Genomic DNA, 16,479 nt, shown 5'->3' on the forward strand with positions numbered 1-16,479 from the left:
AATTTTTGGAGGAAATCATGAGGGAGAGGGAAAATCATGAGAGGTGCAAGGAGCCGAGGCGGTCTATGCCCATGGTTTGGGCTCATTTCTCGGCACTCAGCCTCAAGAGCGAATTTCACTACGGAAAAGAACAACACGATAGCTATCGATGAATAATTGGGTCTTTATGACAGAACCTATAGAAGGTGAATTTAAATCATCTCAATTTCTTTCTTCGTAGAATCCGAGCTTGTTTTGCCTTGCAGTGCCAGGTCACGACAGAAAACACCTAAGGAAAGCATATTGACACGTGATTGGATCCCTGAGCCAACGTCGCTGGCCTCCTGTTTCTGTGAAGCATTCCACTTCACCCTGGGAAATCAAAAACGTCGCGAGAAGAAATAACAGCATTTTTGGAATCATTCTATACAGGCGTACAACATGGGTCACCATAACCTTCGTTTTGACGACGACCCTCATTCGCTGAGTGGCGCTTGGAGTCCCCCAACAAGCAGAGCCAAGTGAGACGTCACCTCACCAGTGCAGGCGATGCCAAGCTAACTTTGCGAAATAGTTTTTGTGAAGAAGACTATGCCATCACGTTCTATCTTGCAGAATTTATCAATGCGTTGACAAACGTTACCTATGGTAAGTCATGTGTGACGTCGCTCCAAATCCCGGTGTCTTGGTCCATTGGAAGCTGACCATTGGGGCTGCAACTTAGTATACTTGGCTCTGCGATCCATGTATGGCTCGCGTAGCCGTGGACTGTTTGCTCCAAACTGGGACTTTATGTCCTTTTCCCTCACGGTTCTCGGCATCGGATCCTTCCTATTCCACGCGACGCTTCGCCAGACGCTCGAGTTTGTTGACGAGCTGTCCATGATGTTGCTGTCCTGGTCCATGCTTCGAGCTCTGCTCATCTTGCGACAGCCCCCCAAGAACATTCAGTACATCTCAATCACCCTGGCAGTATTCTTCATCTCATTTTCGATCTTCTACGTCATGTCAGCAAAGATCATTTACCAGGTTATTGCCTTCTGGGTTTCGCTTATCCTCATCGGCGTGCGTGTCAGATACTTGTTCTACTGGGCCAAGCCTGCCTTTTCCGAAGACAAAGTTCGTAAGTGGGCTGTACGAGTATGGACTGCTACATTCACTTGCCTCTTTGGATACCTCATTTGGAACATCGATCTTGAGTTTTGCCACCAGTTGAGAGCATATCGCCAGAAAATTGGACTTCCTTGGGCTTTCCTTCTCGAGCTCCATGGATGGTGGCATATTCTGACGGCTGTTGGAGCGAGCCAGTTCATGAACGTTTTGAGAGAGGTGCGAGAGGAAGTGGACAGAGAGAAGAAGGAATGATTGAGTATATCCCAAGGCATGTGGCATGTATTGTGTATTTCCGTACGACACTTGTTCGGCTCATTTTGGCAGATCTCTGCCCCGTTCGCTTGGGCTTGGCCATCTAGATGGCCCTTTAGCGTTTTCTGTACATCAGTCTATAGAATTTAAAACGGCGTCGAAGGAGGGTTTGCATATGTAATTAATTTTATAGACAATTCAGTCTCTTTTTTCGCTTTGGACAAAAGATAAAGATGCTAACGTCGTAGCAAGGCAGCCTTATGACACCGTTTTTGTTGTCACATAACTACAGTATATTGACATCGCAAAACAGGTTATCTCTTGATTCAGATTCAAATTGGCATCTGTAAGCAGATATTGCTGACCGGTAAGAGAGAACTATTTAATCATGATTTGATCAACTGTCACATAGTCGGCTGTGAATTGGTGGCTCCGAATTGAGCATATATATGATGTCGGTTCTTTTTCATGACTCTGATGATGACCAGGATCAAATCCTGATGAGCAAGAATGCGCAGGATAGTGATATAGTAATATCTTGGATTGTGTAACTGAGGCGAACATCAAACAATTCGACGTCACATTGAGACCTGAGACAGGCGGACAAGTTACCCCTCCAAAAATCTACCCCGCCGACCTCCACGGGTTCCAGGGACCTGACTGTGCCTCTGAGCTTTGTGTTGATATAAAGTATAAGATTGATAGAAAGAAAAGCAAGATACCCAACTAAAAGAATGAGATAGACCAAATCTGGTGATACTATCATTAATCCACGGCTTTCTGAAGTTAGAGTATTTCCCCTCCCGATCCGCAGTCGATGGATCTCGGCGTATCTTATTCCATCAATCTTCCGACACAAGCGACAAGCAAAGGAACCAAAGACTGCACCAATCATCAGCTACAACAAGTCTGACTCCCCACGTCATTCGGCGCCCCTTTCGCCTCTAGAAAAGCGTACCGGGTATCTCTCCTCTGTTGGTAAAGGGTGCCGATTAGAATGGTCAAGCCTCATGGATTGAACCATTGAGAAGCCGCTTGTGGCCGCTAAAGGGAAAGTCACGCTGGTGTTAATCATGAAGGAAGCTGAATTGTGACCCGCCCGTATGCTGCAGTCGGCTGCTGCTGCCACTCGTCGCCTGTCAGTGAATCTTGGCCCTGTCTTTACTCCTCTAGGAGGTATTTTAAAAGATAGCTCCCCTCTCGTCTGCCCACTGTTTTCTTTCTCTCCCTCTTCCACATCTTTCTCAACTCCAACACAAACAAAACCAACCTTCAACAACCACTACCCTTTCCAAAAACAACCATCATCATGTCTGGCTGTGGATGTGCTTCTTCTGGCTCTTGCGGCTGCGGCTCTAGCTGCACCTGCGCCGGCTGCCCTGTAAGTATTCCCTGTTTAGCCTCGGGCTGGCGCATGTCGCAATGGGATCGGGAGCTAACGAATACCAATCAAGCACAAATAAGCTATTTCTTCAATGATTTTGAGGAACCCTGATGGATGAAATGGGACATGGGGAAGCTGAATGTCCTGAGGGTCTGACGATTCGGGGAAGATTGATCAGCAATGGATCCACTCGTTACTTCTTGACCGTATCTTTATGGAGTATAGTCAGAATTAAATGAAGACACAAATTGCAGTCTGATCATAACTTTGTAGCCCTTCCAGGTAACATGACTGTGCTGTGAATCTGCTTGAACGATGCAATGTCGACAACCGTCGTGAATTTAGGCACAAGATCTAGAGAGTTCTACTAGAAAGACCCAGCATATACTAAGCTATGACTTTGAGCCCATGGTAACTGGTAGTATATGTTTCGTTGCCAAAAATTTATGCTTCTAGTAAACTTTCCAACATTCGTGTCTACCAACGGCTTTCTGAATCGGATGGAAAGAATGCTAAGACAGGGCTTAAGACCAAGCTGTTTCTACTTGCCTTTTGTTCCGATGATACCCACTCCCCGTCCGTGTATAAGCTCTCCGTTGACTCTACATCATAAGGATTCAAGATAAACTCTTTAGACCGATGCTGCTGTCCTCTTGCGTATGCTACCAGGACAATCTCCCTTATCAATCTCGCGCCATATAAAATGCCAGCCATGGCAGATATCGCAAAACCCGCCTGAGCTGTTTGACAATATCCTCTGGTTCTGTCCCAACTGACAGAGCACCCTCTCGTGAGGTACCATGGATGTGGACTCGGGTGTTTGGGGTCGGAGAAGTCGCCCGATGTTTGTCCTGCAAGGCTTGTAGCCCAAAGACTTAAGAGTATCATGTCGTAGATGATGTTTATGTGGTGGGGAAGGTAACGAACGCGGGACATGATGGTGCGGGCGACAAAGACGACCAAACCAAGCATGGCGATGGCCAGATTCGAGGCGGCCAAACTAGATGTTGAGTCAGCGTCAGCATGTTTCTAATATTATTCCCCAAATTAAAAGTAATAAATTATACCTTTGGCTCCAAATAAAAGGTACCTCTGGGGGCTCGAGGTGGTTGGCATAGAAATAGATGCGTTGGTTTGGGTTCGAATTGTATCCCAACTCACCACCGTTCTCCCAAAGTCTCGATCTAAAATCCGCTGGGTATTCAAGACCAAACAGAATCACAGTAGTGATGGAGACTACCATCTCTGCAAGGATCAAAGCGAATGGTGTCTGTGTTGATGGAGTCATCTTGCCTGGTAGTTGCTGCTGCACTACTCCTCGCTGGCAGATACTAGATCATGGGAAAAGGCCCTTTATGTATAACTTTGAAAGGATTCTAGGTAACATGGTGCCTTATGTTTTGCTTAAGAATCACTGGATGGGCCATACCTACGTAAACAACCCACTCCATAGCCCGGGTAGAAACTTGCTCATACTACCGCACCAACAAGTTGCATCAGCATGTAGGAAATTATTCTAGTCTGAACACAAGGATCAGATACAATACTCATTCCTATCTAGGCAGCAGAGGGAGCCTCATGAATCACGGAAGTGTTTCGTTGCAAAAAGTTCCTTCTTATGAGGCTGGGGTCGAATACGCCATGATACCATTTCGTGAACTCAATTATCATCGTTGCTGCACTAGTAGACAGCACTACTGTACCTGAAAACTGTCAAAAACGGGATTGCATTTTGACCACTACACTCTTTTGTCATTAATTCTCTCCTCCTTGACGAGAGAGTTCTTTGACTGATATGCCAGCTGTAAAGCAAAACCCTTGCAGCGTCCCATTCCAGCTGTTCTACGATGTCGTAGGTGATTAAACATCATCGAACAATAGCCTGAGGTGCATCCATTCAGAGACAGAGAAAAAATATATTTATTTCATGACTGTATCGTCTACTAACTCTGCAAAGTACTGCCTGGATGTCGATATTGGTAGTTGTGTTATGCGTCTCATTATTTTGATTGGCCATTTCCTCAGATCAATCAAGATCTACCTCCTATGGTGATGTCAGGCCCCACTTGAGCTAGGTCGAACCGCCGCGTTCCGTGCCACATTCAAACATCTACCATCATCAGCATCAGCATCCAGGTCTTAGATAGACTTCTGTTGTTTTCCGATCCGAAATCTGTTTACTTGCGTCGCTACAGTATTAACATGCAATAATAGAGACTTTGGTCATCGATAAGTCACCTCTCGAATTCCACCGTTTGGCCCGCTCGGCACGCGACCCGAGGCAGCAATCTTCGACAATGGCGTCAGGAATCCAAAATGCGCCCGATGCAGCCGCTATCCCACCGCAAAAGCCGACTGAGGCTCCTCGACGATGCTTCATTTGTTTGACAGATGAAGAACCTTCAGACCCCCCGGGATCATGGGTTGACCCATGCGGATGTACCCTTGAAGCCCACCAAGACTGCATGCTTTCATGGGTAACAGACTGCGAGCGTTCCAATAAACCCCTCCAGTGTCCCGTATGCAAAGATCGCATTCAACTGGAAGGGCCCTGGGACCCCATTGTCTCTGTAACAGACGCCGTTGCAAATAAGTTTACACGCGTGAGCCCTTTCATGTTGCTCTCATCTGTTACAATCGGTGCGCAGTTCAGTCTCCAGATGTACGGAGTATCTGCCATGTGGGCGTTCGCAGGTCGCCAGGCTTTAGTCGACTATGTCCTCGGTCCTGATATTTGGGCGAATGGACAAGTCTCAAGAGCATTGACGACTGGGGGGCAAAGATTAGGAAAGGCACTGGTATTAACCAACATAGGACCAGCTCTCCTCGTCGGACAGTTAATGCCATGGTTTGCGAACAAAGTGTTCCTATCCACAGCTTCTCTGGTATGTTTAAGCCTTTTCTTTTGACCTGAGCATAGACTAACAAAGAGATAGTATGGTGTCTATCACGTCATGCATGATGACAACTTCCTCGACTGGCCTCCCTCGCCTCAGCTTGCGATGGCCGTGTTCCCGTACATTCGATCAGTCTATTTGAACCTCTGGCGTGAATTCGTCCTTCCGTACGAGGTCAACCTCAACCGACAGATAATGGGCCTCCCCCCAATCGAACCTCGACGAGATCAGGCGCCCGCCAACGAACGACAACCGGAGCAGCGCGGGGAAGGCGGCGTCTTGGGCTTCCTCACCGGTCTTATCGAGGCTCTTGAGGGCGAAGAGGCCGACGAAGATGGTGAGATTGATGCCCTGGGACCAAGAGCGCCTGGGGATGTAGAGGGCCAGGGCGGTGGTGGAGTTGTTATAGAGCTTGTCATTGAGGATGTTGACAACGAGGACAATGGTGTATGGGACCAACAAGCTGAGGACAATGAGATGCCCCAAGAAGAGCCTCTCGACGATGAGAACCCAGTGATCCTGCCAGCTGAGGGCGAAGACTTACCTCCTGCCCCGGTCGAAGCACCCCAAGACCCGGCCGCAGAACCAGCTATTGGCCTGGCACCTATCATTGCTCCCGGGCCTGAAGCCGAGAACCAAGCCGCTCAGCAAAACCAACACGAAGCTCCTCAAGCACCGCCCGCTCGTCGTCCTGGCTTGGGAACGATCCTGTCCGGGGTATCCAACGCGATCGTCAGTGCCTTGATACTTCCGGGCATCTCTTATGCCATGGGCGAGCTTCTTCGCATGGCCCTCCCTAAGCAAATGACTGCTACACCGTCACTCTTCCGAGGAGGCTTAATACGCCCAGGTCTACTCCAACAGCAATGGGGACGAAGTCTTGTGGGTGGGTGTCTTTATGTGGTGATAAAAGACATGCTCAGACTGTACACCAAGTACCGTAAGGTGGCTGCGATTGGAAACAGACGGGTGAAGAATGTCGACAGAGCCAGACGTCGAAAGTGAGAGGAGCTAAGATAGATATTGCTATTCCAAAGACAAGGCGAGGGATGGATAAGGAATAATTGCATTGAGATGGAGTTCTGGTTTTACAAAGCGCCTTGGGGATTTTGTCCTAGGAGTCGGGGCCTTATAGGGAAGGGGGTGTATCGGGAATAAACAAATCGCCTCTTTTGCTTGTAGCTGGGGAAATATATTCCAACACAGTATCTGCAGATTACTCACTTGCTTAACACAATAAACATTTTCTTGACTTTAGGTAATACATGTTCCAGTCATGGTCCTGCAAGAAGTTGATATACTGAATATTTAAACTATGCATATTCATGATGGTTTCATTAGTATCCTCTAGTTAATAGGCGGGCGCCTAGGTAGGTATCTAGGTGCCCGCATCCCATCCCCCACATCACTGGATCGGTTGCTGCCAGCCCCACGTGGAACCTTCCAGCCAAACTCCACGACGTCTCAACCGCGGGGCCTTTTTGCACTTAATCTTGGGACTAACCTTGCTCACCTCCTCACCGAGTAACCTTCTTTGCCTCCTCCCATTGGTACTTTGTCTATTGGGTTTGTATTTCGAGCCTCTCTCTTCTTTCCTCCCCATCCTCTCCACAGCCTGTCCTACAGGTCTTCTTTATTCGCCATGGTAAGCGCAAACACCCCGCAGTATCAAGAAATGCTGGATACCTGTCATGACTCTCGTGCTATGGACGTGTGGCTAACTCTTGACCCCAGGCCTCTACACACAGCTCCAAGCAGCGCCTTGCGCTCGCTATCTGCGATTTCCTCTCTGCCTCAACAAATGATGGCACCCTTACCGCCGACGACAAGGACTCCATCGATGTTGCCATCAACTGTATTGCCGAGTCTTTCAAGGTCGACCCTACCGATACCTCTGCTGTCTCAGCAGCTATCGGATCTCAGAACCTCCTTCAGATCTACTCCGTCTTCGAGAAGGCCCGCGCTGACAAGCCTGCCGCCGCTCCTACTCCCGCACCCGTCGTACTTACCGAGGAGCAGAAGAAGGAGGCCGAGGCTCTGAAGTCAAAGGGCAACGCTGCCATGGCCCAGAAGGACTACAGTGCTGCCATCAACTTCTATACTCAGGCTCTGGCCATCAACGCCAGCAACGCTGTCTACCTTTCCAACCGTGCTGCCGCCCACTCCGCCAACAAGGACCACGCTTCCGCTCGCACCGATGCTGAGTCCGCCGTCGCCATTGACCCCGCTTACACAAAGGCCTGGTCTCGTCTTGGCCTTGCCAGATTCGCTCTCGGTGATGCTCGTGGTGCTATGGAGGCCTACGACCGTGGCATCCAGCATGAGGGCAACGGTGGTTCTGATGCCATGAAGAAGGGTTACGAGACGGCTAAGCGCCGCGTTCAGGAGATGGAGGCCGAGGAAGACTCCCTTCCCCGCGCTTCCCCCAGCGCTGGCAATGATGCCAATGCCGGTGGAATGCCTGATCTGAGCAGCCTTGCCAGCATGTTTGGCGGCGCTGGTGGCGCCGGTGGTGCTGGCCAGGGTGGCGGCATGCCCGACCTTGGTAGCATCATGAGCAACCCCATGTTCGCCAACATGGCTCAAAAGCTCATGAGCAACCCTGACCTCATGGGCAACTTGATGAGCAACCCTCGTCTCCGCGACATGGCCGACCGATACTCTTCTGGAGGTGGCATGCCCGACCTCAACAGTCTCATGTCCGACCCTCAGATTGGAGAGATGTAAGTCACGCATTAATGTATCACATATCGCATAAGCTAATCAGAAACTATAGGGCTCGATCCATGATGGGTGGAGGCAGCCCTTTCGGCGGTGCTGATGGTGCCAACGGACAACCTGGACAGGGTGGTTCGCAACAGTAAAGAGGTGGATTTATGGGCAGCTTTATTATACCATGACCGTTAGAAGATGCTTGGGTGTGACGATTCATTGATGAACATGAAAACAAGGCTCGGCGGATGCTCCTCTATATTGGCTTTTACTGAATAGAAATGCAAAATATTCTTCTTGATTCCATTTTGTGTGGAAGAGATGGCATATCCAAAAGTTTTGGATACACCGATTGACGCCAGGTGTCGTTCAAGACCCCTTCTGATGATGTTATAGACTATTGGGGGACCAATATAAATTGACGTTGAGTCTCTATTCAAGCACTCCTTTATTCCACCAACAAGCCCCTACGCCTTCTTCCTACGCTCCCACCGAATAAAGGCAGGCTGAGCGGGCCGTGAGAACAATGAAGTATAGTCAGTTGCTGGGACTCCAGGCCTTCCATCAACAGTCGAAAGCCTGAAGTTGCGCACCAAAGTAGCAACAATGACACCCAAGTTAACATAGGCAAACTTCTCTCCAATACAGCGATGTCTGCCAGCACCAAAGGGTAAGTAAGGGCTCTTAGTTCCTTTAGACACGGCCCCATATCCATAATCTATGACATCGTCGGTGTCGACCTCCTCCTTTTCTCTGTGATCCCAACGATGAGGGTTCCAAGTTTTGGCATTCTCGAAGTGCTCTTCACTCATTGCGGTGACTGTAGGTGAAGCGAGGATGACTTTGTCTGTAGTGATGGTGAAAGGGGAATTGGGAACTTGCATGGGTTCCTTGACTTTTCGTAGGATCGAGTGGATGGAGGAGTGGACGCGGAGTGTCTCCTTGACAACGTTCTGGAGAAGAGGGAGTTTGTCGAGGTCAGAGTATTGAAGGGGAGGCAGAGCACCGTCAACACTCAAGTTCAAGAGTTGTTCCTGATAAAGTTCTTCGGTGATGTCGGGTGACGAAGCAAGATGAAGTACAATCCAAGAACTTGCAGAAGATGAAGAGTGCTGTCCTGCCATAAGTAGAGTAATCATCATGTGGGCGATTTCCTTGTCGGGAACAGGCTGTCCACTCTTATAGGTGCAGCCCATCAAGTTGGCTATCATATCTGTGCCCTCTTCTGGGTCACTGCTCCCTTTTCTTCGGTCATTGATGATATCCATATAGACTTCCCGCATCTTTGCATGAGCGGCATCTCGTTTTCGATTATGGGGCAGTGGTAACCATGGGAAAAGAAAGTTGACGGGTCTAAATCCCAGGTCAAGATCGTGATACAGAGCAGCAAACTCGGCGGTGAGTTTCCTCCGCACTTCCTCGCCCTGCAAAGAACGAGACGCAGTAAAGATAGTTATCTCAGCCATTGCCTTAGAAACATCGATGGTACCAGTCTTCCCAGAAAAGGATGGATCAGTTTCAACATAGTCGAGAACCTCTCGCTCGATCAGTTGGACGTGTGACTCAAGAGCTTTTTGTGTAAGGCCAAACTTGACAAACTTCTTTTGTTCCATGAGCTTCGAGTTGGGACAATCGTATACGACATCGCTACCAAAAACGGGGATCGTCAATGGACCGTAGACTTCTTCTGCGTTGGCATCTTGAAGACGACTGTTGAGAACGAAATCGTTGCCGTCGACGCCGAGACAAGCAACGATTTTTCGACCGAAAAGGATAAAGGTAAAGATATCTCCGTGCTAGAAGACGAGTTAGCTAGTGAGTCACAGGACAAAAACTGATGTCTTACCTTTTCTCGGCACTTCTCAAAGAAACCACAAGGATCCAGGCCGTAAGCGACTGCGTTTCCAAAGAAAGGGAACCAGTGGAAAACTAGTGGAGGTTCATTCGGTCTTTGGGGAAGCGTCTGATATAATAAGTTGGCAATTATAATAGCAAAGAGGGCTGCCAAGGCCCATAAGGGATATATGAGTAGAGTGAACATGGGAAGAGAGAAGAGATGCCGTGTTGCTGGATGAATAGGTAAAGATCGAGAGGAACTGGAAGTTTTTATACGAAAGACAACGAGTCAAGCACGAATTCCACCCCGTATTCTAGATGGAATTACATATCAATTGCTTCTCTGCATAATTACAGCCAAGCTTCGACACGGGGTCAAAGCCATTGGTGATTGGTGCTGTTACCAGTTATCAACATGTCGATACGCAGAAGGATTCGTCGACATGTCTCTGGCCAATGATACTGTCGAAGAGGTAAGCTTCTCCTGCAAGTTATGTCAGGGCAATCTATGTCTCGGGCTATACTAGGAGCATATAACTTGACTGGAAGCTGTAACGACGCCGAATACGCATCGAGGTTTTCGCATTCGTATTCGCACTTGTCTTAGCAGGAGTTGAGGCTATCCCTACATTGCTGAGCTCATAGGGAAATGTAATTCCACCAAGGACAGTGGCTATAGCCCAGAATTGTCTTATTCGGTAAATAATTCAAGAAATAAATCAAGCAATTAGTGTCTTCCGTTCTTGTGCTGCGGTAAGTCGCTCGATATTGCATCCTTGCACTGGCCGTTTCTGCTGCCAGTCTACCAAGCCATGTCTATATAGGCCCTGTTTGTTCTGTGGATAAACACATACGACCATAGCTATCAGACAACTCGGGATCCCGTCCGCTCTCCGTTCGATAAACTGATAAGTGCTGAATTAGTAGTTGGGTCGGTGACGACCAGCGAATCCTCGGTGTTGTATGTTTTTTTCTTTTTTCTTTTTGCATTTTTGCATTTTTGCATTTTTATCCTTAGATCCGTCGATAAAACTGAATAGTAAGCTCGTTGATTAAACCCAAAGTGGTTTCATACTCTTCTGAGTAGTGTATTTGTTGGGCATTATCCCAGATATATCATAATTGGGCTTGGGTCCTACAACTGGTCACCATGTCAAAAGAGGCTCTCACAGAACCCGAGAAGGATTTGGTACTGGTAATCTCAGTAATGTTTTGTTTGAATTTATCATGCCATCCCGAATAGTTTGTCAAGGTTCCAGAAGCCTGGTGATGGTTGCGTTCATTTTCAATTCTATCATTCGCAGAGGCATATAGTGGTGATAAGAGACTTTATAAGCCAATAGGATGGAACTAAATGCTTTGCCAGTCAACATGCCGTGAAAGACATGGCGATGCAAAGTTGAGTAATCGCCTCCAAGTTATGATATTCAAAAAATCAAGGCGAGAAATAGTAATGACAACTGACCATCCAGCCAACAGTGATTGTCATACATACCTGAAGATCAATATATTGGTACACACTAAGGACTGCCTGCCATATTTTCAGCTGGGTGTTATTGGCGGTTTCGACCACATGAGTTTTCAAAGAGGTTAGTCCAGCTCCATGTGGCTGGCTACAAAAGTCTAGACAACTCACGAATGCATGTTAAATCGGTCCCAAGCCGGCGCTATTGGATATAGACCGAATTGAGTAGGCCAAACCCGTGAAGTTCAAGGTTAGATAGTCTCAGATACCGTCGCTATATCAGATTGGGGTTGGTGCCTGCCGACTAGTCTGCATATCCCATTAGATGCTCGAATATCCAAATGGCATAAAAGCTATACAACTCGCACCAATGTCAATATATCGGAGAGTTTCTGCTTCTGTGCAACCACTTTTTACCACAAAGTGTCAACTAGGTCAGGCCCAGTCTCGTTGTCTCTGATCCTCAGCACATTATGTCTCGACTTCCACGCGCCGGGAAAATATCTCTTGCTGCCCGTAAGGATAGTATGTAATCCCTTATGTTCAAATTTCTGTACAGAGTGATCAACTTACACGTGCCCAATTCGAGATTCTTGGGAGATCCCGAGGGGCGAATACGTAGAGATGCTCTCTCGAGTACTTGGTCAGCCTTGGACTGTTGCCGTTGATCCATGGGCTCTTTATCCCTATGCCCAAAATTGCGGTTATGAAACCTCTGTTGGGGAGCTCATTGCCAGGTTTGTTTCCAGGAGTCCGCCCTTTTCTCCAAGGTTTCAGAGTATACAATTGATTAGGAGGAACTCGCCGAATAAACCTGTCGAAACTTTACTTACCTTCGTCTCTGGTCCAGATATATCAGTGGCGTTTTTGATCTATTGCGCGACTTTGTTGACCGGAATGGAAACGAAGCTAGGGACGAGATCAATGAGATCTGCCATGCCCATGCCATAACTATCGACTGTGATGAGACAAAGACCATATCCTACTGTGCTGTCAAAGTATCCTCTGAGGGTCAACTTGTTATCCTCTTTAACGAACAAAGCCTAGGATTTAATGCATTCGAAGCTGCCGACAACAACAATCTCACCAAAGCGCTCAACGATGCCCCTTCACCAAGGCTTATGAGCTTTATCGCAAGAATGTCAATCAGGGACAGCTATAACAATTATATCGCGAAGATTCAAGAAATGCTCAAGGAGATGCTCAAGCAGGATATCTTTCTTGTTCCCAATTTTGAAGCAAATTTCGAGAAACTGAAAAGCAGCTCTGATTCTAATAGCGGCTGGGAGCGCAATTTCGGGAACGCCCACCTTGCATACTTTAATGGTCTGGTCGATCAGCTCAAATATGAAAAGTTTGGTGAGGAAGATATGCTTCGGAAGGGTCTTCTTGAGGGGATGGACAAGCGTGCTATTCACATCCGTCTTGTGGATCAAACGAAGAGATCCTTCAACGAGGTTGTTATTGAGGGTGGTGTTCTTTGCCTTCAGGTATTTGGTTAACAAGTTTGGTTAAAAAGAAGTTTGAGCTAACAGATATGACAGACTACTCCCAGAGATTTTGGAGTCAACACTTCTCAAGTGGCTACCGATATTGTTAATATCTTGTAAACGTTGAAGGTCGATGGATGATGTACGGAGAGGCATTTCTAGCGATGTCATTGATAGGGGTCACTGTATTTCGTTTTCGATATTAGGTATACAGCCTCTTATATTTATAATCACCGTCATTGACTTAGTGATCCAGCTTTGCAGAACAAACATAGCATGTCTACAGCTGGTGGTTTAGCCTCAGCCAGGTATCCTTTCGAGACACGGACCTTTTCAGAAGTGTAAATGACATCGCTTCATATCTGATTAAATGTCAAGTTGAACGTGGGTGCTTACGCAGTGATGTGAGCATATTGAAGTGAGACATGCACGTTATCTTTGAGAGGTAGGTCAAGACCTAGCATAAAAACAACATTTCTAAATCAACTCAGATCAACCACTCACACACCTAACCATACAAGCAACTTGATAAAAAGACAAAAAAAGACAATTACTTCAAAATACCAAAAGGTAAGGACCGAACGTGGATCGAACACGTGACCTAGGGATCTGCAATCCCTCGCTCTACCGCTGAGCTATCGATCCTCAAGTTGTTTACGAATGTAGAGATATTGTTTGTGCATATATGTCTTAGATGTTACGTAGCGTTGAAGCTCAAAAAAGGACACGACACTACCGAAAATCGTCGAGTGTCGGCAAAAGAGAGGGACCGAGCGTGGTTCGAACACGCGGCCTAGGGATCTGCAATCCCTCGCTCTACCACTGAGCTATCGATCCTGTCTGATTGTTAGAAGAAACCCAGTCATTTGGCTTTAAGTAGTTGCGGATGTCTCAAATTTCTCGACCTGTCAACTCGTTCATGTCCAGGGTAACAAAGGAGTGGCAGATACAACAGCGAGAGAGCGAAAATTGTGTCTATCGCAAATAACAAGGTACGATGGGAAATGTCTAAAAAGAAAAACGGTTTGTGCAGTTGAAGGTTTTGAGTTGTGACCGTTATCTCTGGTAAAAAAGTCTGACATGAATGTCTGTTCACAGACTTTCTGCCGGGGTTCCCGCGATAATCATGTCATTGTATTGACTCGTGATGAAATCCCAGCCTTTCGATAATTGGTGGTAATTGAATAGTCTAGAGGCTGGTCAAATCTCTTCTAACGAGTCACACATTTACTATGTTCCGTGCGCGGAAAAGTGCTGCACTGCTAACGGAACTGGTCAAGAGCATTTCTATCCAACTGGTATCTGAGGTAAGGCAACCAAATTGTCATCTTCTGGTCCCGGGTACAGATAGTTATACACCAAACCGCTTTGACACTCTCGCCAACTAACATTGGGAATGGCATTAAACCCAATCACAAGACAACAAAAGGCTATTTGCATCATCAATTGAGCGGCCAGCTTCTGTGACATAAACCCTGAATACATCGAATAGTGTTGACCTCGCTTACAAGACAACGATAGAAAAGTCAACGGTCAACCCGACAAGCGACGCAGATCGACAAAACTCTGAGGCAGCCAAAGCCCTCCCGTATCACAATTAAAAGCATGACGATATTGCGCAAAGACTATTCACTACTTTGGGTCTTATGAGCATCGTTGGAGTAACGATCTTCATTTTTGAAATGAGGTTCAATATGTCCCAAGTTGTTGGATGGCAAGTCTAGTGATAGACAACCCCGGTTCATTTAATTGAAGGCTAGGAGAACCCTGCGACACAACGCGTCAATGACGTTGAACCGTGACATCGGATTTTGAGCCCCCGCCGGTTAGTTAGTGGTATGGTAGTATCGTCCCGAACGACTGGTGTTGACGTTTTGCGCCGATGTAAGTAAAAGACTCAAGATTCTGTAACCGAAGGCTTTGGGCATGAATGGTGACTATGGACGATATTACATGCCATGCTAGTGCAATAGCATTGTCAGTAAACTGATCAACACTACCGGGTCTAGAGACTTCCGAATTGGCGATAGGCATTCTACTTATGGCTAGTTATTGGTTTGGCGTTGCTGTCAAGTAGGTTTGTCTAGTGCTACCTCATAATTGACACTATTTTCAATAATCACCCTTGGAACTCGCGTCGACGTGGCTGAGCTAACCCAACCGAACGTTGAAAAAGACCCTTCCGATCTCATCTCGTCATGACGATGCGTATGAGGGATGTTGTTGACAAAGGGTTCAGTCGAGCCATGACCGGACGAATTTCCCCCTTGACTTGCCGAGGTCACAATCAACAAGGGAGACTAGAGTGCCGACACAGGTAGCATTGCTTGATGGGTCGGTCATATGGGTTACTCATTTGGGCGACCTCAAACAAGAGGGTCGTGCTCTTGGCGGAATAGTCCTGACGATCAATATACAAAGAGGCTAGACAAAGGCTGATAGCTGATGCTGATCATTGTGAGCACCGAATCCGTTCCGAAACAATAACATGTGCAGTACTTTAGTCTTTGGGTAGTAGCATGCGCAAAAGCTCTTTGTTCCAGCTCGGATGGCATGAAAGTTTTCCAGCTTGGCGTTTTGTCGGAAGTTTACAAAGCCACATTCCTTCCATTATCGGGTCTCACGGGAATTTGAGTTCTTTGTACTTTGATGAGTGACGAAAATGTCTACTCAGATTTGGTGTGGTGCAGGCTGTGTTCTTGTCGTTTACTTTTCGTACCCTCAGCTGACATCCCTGGTTGCTTTGACTTTGACAGACGGTATTTCCACTTTTCGATCCGCCAAAAGATGGGTATTTCTGGGGGCAAATTTTACTACAGGAGGAATGTGACAAGGTTCATACAGGGTCTTTTTAATGATACATGCTGACCATCAAAAGAGATCACCATTTTTTTGCGAGAGGTAAAAATCACAGAAGATATGTACTGTCCAAAACGTATAAAAAAGAAACTTTCTGGACACCAAGATGAACAAGTGAAGAATTCTAGAATCCATTAGACCCTCATTCTGACTCGAGCCACAACGTACTTTGTATGTGGTGCACTTGGCGTCACCCATCTAGAGACTCTGATTTGCTCGAGTGTCAGTGCGTGTGGTGGGTTGGAACGAAACCCGAAACAAACGGTCTGAAACGTAGTCTGTTCTCTAACCTTTTTCCCTTTCTTTCTTTTTTCTATCTGCTACATATCCCATCACATCACGATCACTGGAGGCTTGGAAGAAAGGAATACGAGGGGGGGTAAAGGCAAACATGCTGTTGGCAGAGTACAAGACCATGCTGTGCTCTGTGCGATACCAAAAGTCATGGTTAGTTTCATGAGCAAACACAACAACAATCCCGGTAAAGAAGTA

General features: G+C 47.1%; 7 protein-coding genes and 2 non-coding genes across 9 annotated transcripts; 5 read left to right on the forward strand and 4 right to left on the reverse strand.

Annotated features, from left to right (window-relative positions):
- Positions 1 to 420: 420 nt before the first annotated feature.
- On the forward strand, positions 421 to 1,344 carry FPOAC1_006531 (uncharacterized protein; the record flags this gene model as incomplete). Its single annotated transcript, XM_044851009.1, has 3 exons — positions 421 to 500; positions 554 to 627; positions 704 to 1,344. The coding sequence occupies 3 exons, from the start codon at positions 421 to 423 to the stop codon at positions 1,342 to 1,344; spliced, it is 795 nt and encodes a 264-aa protein (XP_044709721.1).
- Positions 1,345 to 2,447: 1,103 nt separating this feature from the next.
- On the forward strand, positions 2,448 to 2,729 carry FPOAC1_006532 (uncharacterized protein; the record flags this gene model as incomplete). The annotated part of the gene is made up of 1 exon (XM_044851010.1): positions 2,448 to 2,729. The coding sequence occupies one exon, from the start codon at positions 2,448 to 2,450 to the stop codon at positions 2,727 to 2,729; it is 282 nt and encodes a 93-aa protein (XP_044709722.1).
- Positions 2,730 to 3,205: 476 nt separating this feature from the next.
- On the reverse strand, positions 3,206 to 4,016 carry FPOAC1_006533 (uncharacterized protein; the record flags this gene model as incomplete). Its single annotated transcript, XM_044851011.1, has 2 exons — positions 3,206 to 3,728; positions 3,796 to 4,016. The coding sequence occupies 2 exons, from the start codon at positions 4,014 to 4,016 to the stop codon at positions 3,206 to 3,208; spliced, it is 744 nt and encodes a 247-aa protein (XP_044709723.1).
- Positions 4,017 to 5,025: 1,009 nt separating this feature from the next.
- On the forward strand, positions 5,026 to 6,630 carry FPOAC1_006534 (uncharacterized protein; the record flags this gene model as incomplete). Its single annotated transcript, XM_044851012.1, has 2 exons — positions 5,026 to 5,613; positions 5,665 to 6,630. The coding sequence occupies 2 exons, from the start codon at positions 5,026 to 5,028 to the stop codon at positions 6,628 to 6,630; spliced, it is 1,554 nt and encodes a 517-aa protein (XP_044709724.1).
- Positions 6,631 to 7,267: 637 nt separating this feature from the next.
- On the forward strand, positions 7,268 to 8,489 carry FPOAC1_006535 (uncharacterized protein; the record flags this gene model as incomplete). Its single annotated transcript, XM_044851013.1, has 3 exons — positions 7,268 to 7,270; positions 7,360 to 8,348; positions 8,402 to 8,489. The coding sequence occupies 3 exons, from the start codon at positions 7,268 to 7,270 to the stop codon at positions 8,487 to 8,489; spliced, it is 1,080 nt and encodes a 359-aa protein (XP_044709725.1).
- Positions 8,490 to 8,804: 315 nt separating this feature from the next.
- Positions 8,805 to 10,378, reverse strand: CYP51_2 (lanosterol 14-alpha-demethylase; the record flags this gene model as incomplete). Its single annotated transcript, XM_044851014.1, has 2 exons — positions 8,805 to 10,133; positions 10,184 to 10,378. The coding sequence occupies 2 exons, from the start codon at positions 10,376 to 10,378 to the stop codon at positions 8,805 to 8,807; spliced, it is 1,524 nt and encodes a 507-aa protein (XP_044709726.1).
- Positions 10,379 to 12,262: 1,884 nt separating this feature from the next.
- Positions 12,263 to 13,248, forward strand: FPOAC1_006537 (uncharacterized protein; the record flags this gene model as incomplete). The annotated part of the gene is made up of 3 exons (XM_044851015.1): positions 12,263 to 12,375; positions 12,489 to 13,128; positions 13,183 to 13,248. 3 exons carry the CDS (start codon positions 12,263 to 12,265, stop codon positions 13,246 to 13,248), a joined length of 819 nt encoding a protein of 272 aa, XP_044709727.1.
- A 453-nt stretch (positions 13,249 to 13,701) lies between these two features.
- FPOAC1_006538 lies at positions 13,702 to 13,773 on the reverse strand. Its single transcript has one exon. It is a non-coding gene; the product is annotated as a tRNA-Cys (tRNA).
- A 120-nt stretch (positions 13,774 to 13,893) lies between these two features.
- On the reverse strand, positions 13,894 to 13,965 carry FPOAC1_006539. Its single transcript has one exon. It is a non-coding gene; the product is annotated as a tRNA-Cys (tRNA).
- Positions 13,966 to 16,479: the final 2,514 nt, after the last annotated feature.

Source organism: Fusarium poae, chromosome 2 (assembly GCF_019609905.1).
Source record: "Fusarium poae strain DAOMC 252244 chromosome 2, whole genome shotgun sequence".
NCBI classification, from domain to species: domain Eukaryota; kingdom Fungi; phylum Ascomycota; class Sordariomycetes; order Hypocreales; family Nectriaceae; genus Fusarium; species Fusarium poae.